The 11151-nt window shown below is 42.7% G+C and overlaps 2 protein-coding genes across 2 annotated transcripts in view; one reads left to right on the top strand and one right to left on the bottom strand.

Annotated features, from left to right (window-relative positions):
- Positions 1–11151, top strand: part of upp1 (uridine phosphorylase 1) — a 189958-nt gene that overhangs the window by 21899 nt on the left and 156908 nt on the right. The gene's annotated exons all lie outside the window — the stretch shown is intronic.
- LOC125893794 (hairy/enhancer-of-split related with YRPW motif protein 1-like) lies at positions 293–2330 on the bottom strand. The gene is made up of 5 exons (XM_049584711.1): positions 2171–2330; positions 1914–1986; positions 1726–1809; positions 1531–1612; positions 293–1409 (listed from the first exon to the last, which is right to left on the bottom strand). The coding sequence occupies exons 1-5, from the start codon at positions 2254–2256 to the stop codon at positions 796–798; spliced, it is 939 nt and encodes a 312-aa protein (XP_049440668.1). The 5' UTR covers positions 2257–2330; the 3' UTR covers positions 293–795.

The following is an 11151-nucleotide window of genomic DNA, read 5'->3' as shown; positions in this document are numbered from 1 at the left end:
GTGAAGGCATTGCCTTTCAGTCAATAACCGGGACCTTATTATCTCATGATTAACTTCTATGGGACTGTAACAAAAATGCACCTGCAGATTATATGTCATCTGGGAAGAAAAGGTATTAATCACTTGGAGGGCAGTTAGGCTGCTGGTATAAATGTGGCATGACTGTAGAAAATAGCTGCTGATTATATATAATGATAACAAAACATTCTGCAGAGTTAAAGGAGCAAATGCAACAGAAACAAAGACTGTGATTTAAATCCATGTTTTATACTTTTAACTCAATTTATTGGTACAAAAATATTACAAATAGATACAAGAATGCAATTTTCCAATTCTCAAGTGGTTAGTTTACCAACAATGGCACATATAATATGCATATTCATTTTCATGAGTTCTCATACCACTAACGAAGCAGACTGATTTAAGTAACTCTACATTATGTTAAATACAGACGTCCATGCTCGACAAATGTAGAAGTTTCAGTATGTTGTGTACAAAATAGTACCTCTACATTTGTGCTTGCAGTAAATCTTTATGGCCCATATGTCGCATCATCATATCAGTCCTCAGCCTGGAGACAGTGCATGTTAACTAAATTAGTCAATGAATAACATAAAATCATTTAGAAACCCTTTCTTTAGAGAAATGACACACTCCCATTTATTCTTCAATAAAATAAAATCAGTTTGCTTTGTTCCCCTGTGTTTTATTGCTATAAAAACAGAGGCAGGTTGTGCTGCCCAGTCTGTGGTGGTGGGCACAGCTCAGCTGTTGCCTTCAGTCCAGTTGTTAGCTTCAGAAGGCCCCAATCTCTGTGCCCCATGGCCTGTAAGGCTTTGACAGGGTGGAGGAGGGGCTCACTGTGCTGAGTGCCGCCGGGGACACCAGAGGGAAAGCACCGAAGGAGAGGGGGAAGGCCGACAGTGAGGAGAGGGATGAAAGGACTGGTGGCGAAAGCTTGGAGGTTGGCACAGACAGACTGAGGGGCAGCGAACCGTTTGGAGGCACCCTGAGGGTCTCTGTGGGGGGCATTACACCGAGTCTGGACGTCCCAGATGCCTCAGCGGAGGGGGAGGAAGATGTAGAGGAAGCAGAGGAAGAGGAGGAGGAGGGAGGGCTACTGTTGCTTCTGGATGCAGGTGTCCTGCCCTGGGGGTGTTGTAGGAGGAGGGGGTGGGGGAGATGGGCAGGGGCAGTTCCGTAGGCAGAGCCCCAGGCTAAGTGTTCCAGTCCAGTGTGCACCTCCCTCTGAGACGCGTAGTTGCTGAGGTGGGACACCAAACGTATACGAAGGGGGTCTGTACCGTCCCGACCCTCTATGATGCTCAGGTAGCGAGCTGTCTCTGCCAGGCACTCCCTGAAGCCCAGGCTGCGGTAATCCTTAGCAAGAGCGTGGGCCTCAAAATAACCTTACATCAGGAGAGGAAGCAGAGGGGTCAGACAGATGATCAAGAGTATAGTTATCTTTTAAATTAGGGAATTACAACATGAATTCATTTATTAGTTATCAAAAGCCAAAAGTTATGTTACCTTTGCCTCCAGATGCATGGAGCATCTTCAAATGGTCCACAGTCATTTGCAAAATTTCAGCTTTTTCCAATTTAGCTGATCCCTGTAAAAAAAAAAAAAAGAAATTATTTAAAGATACTTATAAATAGTTTCCATATGGAAAAAACATTTAAGGAAAAATATGTGCTTGCCTATAAGGAAAAGTGACCAAATTACCTGTTTCTCAAAAGCACTTGGCACCAATCTTCTCAACTCTGACAAACTATTATTGATCCGGTCACGTCTCCGTTTCTCAATAATCTGTAAATTGGTAAAATAAAGAGTGTAATTTAGGTCACAGGTGGGAGGGAAACAGTGGGATCTACCAAACGCAACTTGGCACCAGAGATGATGAGTTCACTTACCCCTCTGCGCCTTTTTCTGGCTTGAACTTGGGTGGTTGTGGAGGGTGACATCGAGCCGTGGGAATCAAGCTGACTGAAAAATGAAACAGCAATACATTTATTTTCATTGAAACAAAAAATATGAGGTTTATCGAGCAAGGCAAAATATCAAATTAAAATACACATGCAATAAAGTTGAAATGTTGCACCTAGTGAAATGAAACACACAAGTCACCCATTAAACATGACATAATAATTATTTTAAAAAGTTAACATACCCATTTTCGTCGCAGCTATCCTTCTCCACCTCAACATTATCGTCCAGGTCGCTGTCTGATGAGCTGTAATTGTGGCTGCGCTTCATTTTGCTTCCAAACCTACAGTGATGAAAAGTCCTCCTCTCAGACGCAGCTCCGGTGGTGCACTGACAGCACAGAGTCTGTGCAACAGTTTAAACGTCAGACGTGTCTCTCTCTGCTCTGATCATTTTCTCACCGCGCAGAGGGAGGCGGGGTCTGCATGGTGGTGTGGGCAGGGCTTGAAATGACTGGAGCCTGTTAAAACCGAGCTGGTATTTGAATGACACACAAATATATAAATAAATCTAAATCTATTAACAAACCCAAAGTCTCAGAGGAAAGCTCTAATAGAGGTGCTGAAACTCATTTCTGCAATGATTTCAATCAACATAAAGTGTTATATTAAATATATATTTATGTATATCACATTAAAGGCAAATGAGCAGTGGTGTCCCCAGATATTTTCCATAAGGGCTGTCAGATAAGGCCACTGAAAATCTTAGGGTGGCACACCAAAACCAAAAGCCATAACTGAATTTCAGAATTTCACAACTTAGGCTGTTGTGGTAGCTGAAAACTACATCAATATGGGGAGTTAATGATATGCTTTACAGTTCATTCATTCATTCATTCATCTTCTAACCACTTCATCCTCTTGAGGGTCACGGGGGGGCTGGAGCCTTTCCCAGCTGACATCGGGCGAGAGGCAGGGTACACCCTGGACAGGTCGCCAGACTATCGCAGGGCTGACACATAGAGACAAACAACCATTCACGCTCACATTCACACCTATGGACAATTTAGAGTTATCAGTTAACCTAGTCCCCAATCTGCATGTTTTTGGACTGTGGGAGGAAGCCGGAGTGCCCGGAGAGAACCCACGCTGACACGGGGAGAACATGCAAACTTTGCACAGAAGGGCTCCCACGCCCGGGATCGAACTGGCAACCCTCTTGCTGTGAGGCGAGAGTGCTAACCACCACACCACCGTGCCGCCCAGTTAATACAGTATTACAGTTAATTATCTGATGTGCATAGACCAAGGATAGGCAACCTGTGGCTCCAGAGCCGCATGCAGCTCTTTAGACCCTCTTCAGTGGCTCCCTGTGGCTTTGACATAAAATTATCTGGAAATGAGTTTCATTCATTGTTATTAGCAAAGTGATTATTTCATTCTATAACTGTAAAAATGTGTAGCCTATACATCAAATTAAAAAATGTTTTAATGTTTCATCAACTAAAATATGTGTCATACATCCAAAACCTGGAGCTTTTTCCTCTAAATTTTGCTGAACCTCAGTAGCGGTGGCTAACCTGGAGTCTCTCTAGCAAGGCTAGCTATGGATTCCGAATCCAAAAGAGGAATAGTCTTGGAGGAAAATAGAGGATTTAATAATGTATGAACAGATTCATTTGCTTTCACCACCAACACTGCAAAGTTAAAGTAATAAATAAGCTACCTTGTGGTAAATCATATTAATGAATGCTCATTTAGACCTATTCATAATGTTGATGGGCTAATTTAGACTTAATAGGCTGTTACCTTTATTCAAATTTTTGCCGCCTCACTTTTTTCATATTTTGGCTCATAATGGCTCTTTTAATAGTAAAGGTTGCCGACCCCTGGCATAGACCAGTACAGATACAGGTAAAATTTTGAGTTTGACAACAATCTTGTTTTAATGTGTTATGTATCTGTTCATGATAGGCAATTCCCTGTTCTTTAAATAGGCTGTTTGCCCTTTTCCTTAAAAAGACAAAATACAGCTTAAATTTGAAGTTGAGCCTACGAAACAAAACATTAACGAGGAACAGGCCTTCTCAAGTTTACAGAGGGTTAACCCTAACCCTAACCCTTGGTACCCTTGGAACCCGTTTCCATTCAGATATCTTTCAGTTCAAGGGATCCCTCTGAAAATTTTCCTCACCAAAATTTAACCTAAATGTGAAGCGTTACTTAAGCCCCTTCCCGACAAGCTATGTCAAAATGGCTGGTACTGACAAATGCCTTAGGTTGTCTAGTTTCCGAAGATACCACTGCATTCTACTACTTAATCCTACTTAAAGAAATGAACACCATGGCCTCATAAAGACAACAACATCGGTCTCCAATTATTTCTGTTCGTGGGGGCACTGCTGCAAATGAGAGCATCAGCAAGAAGACTGGCTATTTTGTAGTTATTCTTAAGGCCTGTCCCTGCGTCTAATAGGGAATCAGAAGTAAAATCAGATGACACGATTTACAGCGGGCATACTGGAACAGCCCATGTTTACATTTTCCCAGGCAGAGTGTTGCAGAGATAAGTACGTTAGCCTATTAAAAGGACACAGGAGGAGATTTTGTTTTAGAGAATTTGATTTTTGATGTTATACTTTACGGTTATGGATGATACTGGGGCAGGATCAGCAAAAAGAAAAAGGAAAGAATTGACTGAAGAACAAAAAATGTTAAAAGGTAGGCCTACAGTAATAGAGCTACATGAGTCAACTTTGGTCCATCATTTTTGAAATACAGTGCAAGATGTGGTTTTACAGTAATATATGAATTTACATTGGAGGCTAAAACAAAGTTAGCTAACTGGCCAATAGCGTAACATTTTGTTTTGACCTTGCTGTGAAGCTATATCTTGCTGTTGGCTTATGATTATGAAGACATAACATAACAAGGGACTGTTAATAGCCTTAGCTTTCTTAAACAAAATAGCTCTGTATATTGTAGGCTTATGTTTACTTTGTTTCTCAAACTTCAAATTACAGTTATTAATCTTAAATAGCCAACATTAACCTCAAAACATTACCTCATCCCTACACATCCTGCCAACAGCTATGTCTAAAAAATAAAAAAAATAAAATTAAGTTGTGTTTTTCTTTCACTCACTTCCAAATTTACTGGATGCACTAGCCAGATCAAGAGGAGGTGAATTGTGGTCTTTATTTCGGGTAACACTTTTTGTCTACAGGAGCTGCAAAAATCGATACTTTCAATAGAGAGTACTGAGTCTGCGGCCCGACAGCTCAGACTGGCCCGTGGACTCCTGGCCTCACGTCCCCGGTCTCCCTGCTGAGACCCCAGTTCATGAGCAACAGGCCCCATTATAGCAGGAGCCCTCTTCTTCTTTGGTGTTGTGGAGGACACACGGCCTATTAGCAGAGTGTGTTGTTCATTGTCTGCTGTCAGCTGTGTGGTTCCAAAACAGCATTGATCAGCCGGGAGGCCCAACATTAGTCAGCCAGCGTTGCCAGGCTCTCCTAGGAAACCCTCCCCTTCAGCCCTCCACCCCCACCTCCTCCCCAGTCCCTGCAAACAGGTCAACTGACTGGCGCACATAGACCTTCCCAGGAAATCATTCATCCTCAGTGGGTGAAAACAGTGAACCTCGCTCTGCCGTGTAGTGGGAAAGAGAGACAGACGTGTTTTTAGAAGCTTGAGCTACATGCAACCATAGATGAATGTTTTGCTTATGAGCTGCATTTAAAAAAAAACAAAACATACAAACCTACTTGGGCACAAGCGGCAAAGCACAAGTGCCTCACTCTGGATGGGGAGCAGGGGTGGTCTGACGAAGGTGTGAAAATTTTGACCCCACTAATGCGCCTGGGTCAGGGGGTAAACTATATAAAACACGGGAGCTTTCAGTGTTTATGTTCCACTGTGTAACTGATCCCTTCTGACTGTTTATCTAGTATGAATCAGGGACAGAGAGACAGGAGATACAGATATTTCTGCCTATATATATATATATATATATATATATATATATATATACACAGATATTTATATATAAATACAAGCAAATGTTTGAATGAATGAATCATCTAAATAAAAAACTCACCAACTTTATTATTCATGGTTTAATAAGTTCATGTTAATTTAGAGGAATACTTAACCCACAAATAACCATTTGTAAATCAGTTGTTCGTGTCCTGCTACCTTGAATTTGTGAAGAAAACCTTGTTTTTCTTGCACGCCTCCATGGAGAACAAACATGTGGATTTATTGGCTGATTGGGGACCACGTTTAGCAACAGCAAAACTACATCGAACTCTCACACAGCTCATGCAGTATAATCAAATGACCTTTTCACACAGGACTAGTATTATCTGGGCACTTCAAGTATGTGTTTTACCTGAATTTACTGACATTACCCCCTGAATATGATGTGCATGGCCTTTTGTTTATCATTGCCAATGCAGCCTCCATAACTTTCGACCAGAATGAGGCAGAAACGACGCATGTGGAAAACAGATAGCCTAAATACAATTAGGGCCGCCCCCTAATAGTCAATCAAATGTTAGTCAACCAGAAATGTCATTCATTGGCAAGATTTCATTGGTCGCTTAGTCGCAGAAAAAACAACAACAACGACGACAACAAAAAACAACAGCGCGGAACTCTGTTAGGAGCTGTGCCTTGTCAAAATAAATCAAAACCTATATGACTGGACCATGTGGGAATTTTATTTGAAAGGACAGACACAGGAAGTGGCCACGTTCTGCAGTCGGACAGGAGTCACGTTAATTAACAGGGCTGGTACCTGCAGTTATTCCACAGGCTAGTTAATAACATGTCGGGCAGGAAATCCAAAGTGTGGGATCGTTTTGAGAAGGTGAAGGATGAACCCAAGGTGATATGTAAACTCATCTTCATTGGTTGACTACAAACATGACGTATGATCTGAAACATGGAAGTAGCTACATGCCCATTAGCCACTTAGCACAATCATTACTGCTTTGCCGACAGTGTCATTAACAGGCGGCTCGCTCAGTGTGTGACGTGCACTTGTAGATAAAATATAGGCCTATATTAATGAAGGTTCATTAGTACGGTTTTGTATTTCTCTGTAATGTAGCACAGTGTTAACAATGTTACTGATACTATTCTTTCTCACACCTTGAATTCAATCCATTGTGTTGCCCCGCCCAAAATATGTAATTTTCATAATCAAATTAATATTGTAAATATGAAGGTGACTAGTCGACTAATGGCCCTAAATGATTACTATTGGCCGACTAGAAAAACTCTTCGTCGGGGGCAGCCCTAAATACAACCTCAAATCGAAAGCGATGCCGATTTGCATGGGACTAATAATGTCGCACGACACTCTGTGTTTGGTGAAATATGGACAAAGTACGGACGTGGCAGATTTGCACAGGATTAAGATCGCATACGACCTCCAAAATTATTACAACTAGAAGTCCCAAGGTAATACTAGTCCCATGTGAATACAGCTAAAGTCTCATTTATCCAGTCATAAGCTAAGTACTTCCCAAACACATACATTTTTGCTAAAACAAACTTAGTACTGGAGTCTTTTTTTTTTTTTTAGAACACTTAAATACTGCTCACATTTGGGTTCATGAATAACAATGATCCAATTCTATAATAATATTTCTTTTTCAGACACCATTCTGGATTATGACTGCTTTTATTTTTGACACTTTCTTGCCAGTGCTTCTGTACACTTCCTCAAGTGTATTTTTCAAGGACATTTAGTTGTAATGAACTGTTTTTATAGTGTGGTATTGCTACTTTAACGTAACCCTGCCATCATTTAGATAGACATATAAAGTACATGAAATACCATATAAAAACAGCAGCCAAATGTCAGGTCTGGGAAATGACAGCACTCGAGGCTGGTATAATTCCTGCATCCTGAGTCTGACATGTCTGGTAAGGCCATCAGTGGGAGCGTGACCCCCCTGCTGCTGTCTTCCATTCCAGTACCTTGTAGAGCAGCAGCTGTTTCTCCGCTCTGTCCATCAGGTCAGTTGTTAACTTGGTGCGTTGGGATCTGGACAAGTGCGGATGAGAGCTTGATTCCGGGGAGCAACTGCGGGCCAACACGCTGTTCCCAGAATGTCAGAGGGGTGTCAGTGGTGACAGATACAATGTGCAAGCTTCAGTCATTCAGAGTGTGGATGAACCTTCACACTAACCCCAACACTCCCCTTCCCCTCCCTGTCAGCGCACACTTTCACTAAAAATCTCGCTACCTTCATCCATTTCATGCATTTATATACTCCTGTACTCCCACATGGTTGATTTATAGACCTTAACATGTGCATAATCCTGTGGTGAAAAACTCCTGCGGCCTGCACACTCCCTGTCTGGATGGTGTTTCTCATGTAGGCATCTATGTTGCTCTTCACTGCGCAAAGTGTGGTGCTTGTGCAAGAGATGCGTATATAAATCCTTAGCTAGTTTCAGTACAAACCCTACTTCTTGCCTTCCACTCCAGACTAAACCATACATGGCCTTCCCATGACTCTCTGTTGATAGGCAGCTTAGGTATATTTGGGATCACTTCAGTATTGTTTATGATGCTATTATAGTAATGGGGCTCTACAGTGCAGCCAGCTCTACAGGACAGGCAGGTTCATGTGGTCTCCATTAAGCAGACACAAAGCACTCTCCTCACACCTGACTGTCAAGGTCCCTCACATTAGCCCTGACATTCCTGTGATCCATTAAACATAATTAGGATTTTTCCTCCAAAAAACCTTGACTTTTCAACTGTGGCATCACAACATTTTCTCCGCCTCCACTCCAGTTGGCTTTTGATGATTTTGGATGTGAGAAAGTGTGTTTGGTCTGAGCTCATTTGCCTATGATTGCCATCTAAATCTTCCACATTTAATAACTCGGACATGCCAGTCTGCCTGTTGACTGTGGGCCTAACTCGGCACCAATTTGAAGAAACCACTCTCAAACCAGTGCCAGGAAGCTAAGAGGTATAAGCAAGCATTTGTTTGAAACTGGCGTGTGCCCAGCTGCCTTCCTCAATCTTCCCTCAGGTTTCCCTTGGTGACTCTTTGTGTGCGAGAGTGCGGCCTGAGTGTGTGCTGGTGTGTCTGCATGTGTTTATGTGTGTGTGACCGAGAGTGTGCGAGTGTGTTTAGGAGGTGCTGTTTCCCACAGCCCTGATCTAATTCCGTGGTAACTCAATCTCCGTGTGAGCGCTTCCCGGCGAGTGTTCTCCCACCCGTCGACAGTCTCTCTCTGGCTGGCTGAGTGGCTGAGTGTGTCTGACAGAGGCCGGCTCAGTCCCATTGGACCCCCCCTCCGCCTCCATCCTACCCACCCTCCCATCAGGATTGATTTACTATGTCAACCGTTGGGGCTGTCGGCAGCAGCGACGCTCGCAGCCGTGCCTGCATCCTGTGTGCACACCATCCTGACATCTTATACCTGTCATTCAACAACTGCTGCAGTGAAGTTTGCATTTGTGTGTGGGTTGAGGGGGGGCGTGTGGGGGACATTTATATGTGTGAGATCATGCCTTGGCCATACTTTATTCAAATAGAGCTGCATGTAAAAAAAAAAAAAAGTATTAACTTTGCTGCATGAGCTATGCATTATGTAAGGCAGAGAAAATGCCACCCATGTTGGTCCTAAATAACTTGTCTGACTGAGGGAAATGTCTCCCAGACAACTTCCATGCAACAATGTTATCCTTTGGGCCACAGCTTCCTGTCTGTCCCCTCTTGTTCCACTCAGCACCCAGGCGCTATATTGGGCAGGGACCAGACCAGGCCTGAGACCCATTCCCACTGTTTGATTGTAATACACCCGCCTTCTCATTCTTTACCTTCCTGCCTTTGTTGGCATCCATTCTCCCTGTGCTTTTTGGATAGGTAAAGCCAGGGAGGATATGTTAACTTCCTTGTTTCTTTGTTTAGCAGGAGCTTTCTTTAAAAAAATATCTTTTTTTTTTTTTTTTTTTTTTTGTTTTGAGGACAGCTCCTCAGGTCATAAAACTGACACCGGCATCTCACTACCGGCTGCCAATTACAGGGCTCAGAGTCAATTACAGGGCATGAACAGCATTTAGAAAACATTCAAACACATCTTTGAACTCTGATACGGACAACTTCATGAGCCTCTCTTGAAATAAATGTGGATGACCTGAGTCACTCTTGCATAAATATAAATCTATTCCATTAGTTTTTCCACAATGGCGCACACTCCTTCACAATGGCCCCTGACAATTATATTGTTCATAAGGTTTACCAGTACGCTGCCCATTACCAGTTAACTTATGCAAGTGCACAATAGAGGGAAGGCAGATCACAAGACTGGTTTCCCAAATAAGCGCAACAGGAGACGGCACGTGATGTCCACACAGAGAAAGGAGGACTGCGGAGTGAGCTACTTTTAAGGCCACACATTGTGTTGCCACAGGAAAAACATTGTTTGCATATCAATGGAGTGCGTGTTCGTGTGTGTGCGTATGAGTGTGTAAGGCAAGGTTGAGGGGGGTGTTTTGGGCTCTAATTGAAATGTATCTCCCGGTTTACATCACGCAAAGGGAACCTCACAGGCACTGGCCATATGAATTATTAGTGGAGTGAAGCTGTAGACATTTCTCTCTGCTTTGTGTGTGTGTATGCACTGCTTTACAAGACGTGATTGGTCACTGCCAGTGGAAATCTGTATTTTAGAATAGGTCTGTCTCTGAAGGTGTCACAGTACAAATCCTTTACATTACCTCAAACATAGGTCTACAAGGGACATATCCCCCTCAGTATTTAGATACCAAAAAAGACATGAACAGAGGACTTTTATTTTGACTTTTAAGTGTTTGATGCTCAAAGTTTCCTGGTGAAGAACACCCCTTGTTTCATATGTGTTGAAACACAACCTACGCCCTTGCCTCAAACACCTTAGCCAAGGTTTTTTTGAGGGGTTTATGTGCAGTTTTCTTTGCCTAATGCAATCTAGAAATCAAATCTCATTATCTGACTATATTTTTGACAGAACTGAGAAACAGAAAAGAGTCAATTTATGGTGTGTCACAAGTTTATCAAAAAAAAAAAGAAAAAAAAAGCTGTCTTTTTTTGCGAGCCGGCCCCTTTCCCAGTGGATGCTCTGTGCCAGCTGTCTGCGCTGCAGTAAAGTACTGCTTTCCCAAGCTCCGACCTGTGGGAAAATCTGTTGTGGCCAGTAATTGATTCCGCCC

The sequence above is a fragment of the Epinephelus fuscoguttatus genome, linkage group LG8, assembly GCF_011397635.1.
Source record: "Epinephelus fuscoguttatus linkage group LG8, E.fuscoguttatus.final_Chr_v1".
NCBI classification, from domain to species: Eukaryota; Metazoa; Chordata; class Actinopteri; order Perciformes; family Serranidae; genus Epinephelus; species Epinephelus fuscoguttatus.
This window is presented reverse-complemented; position numbering and strand designations above follow the sequence as displayed.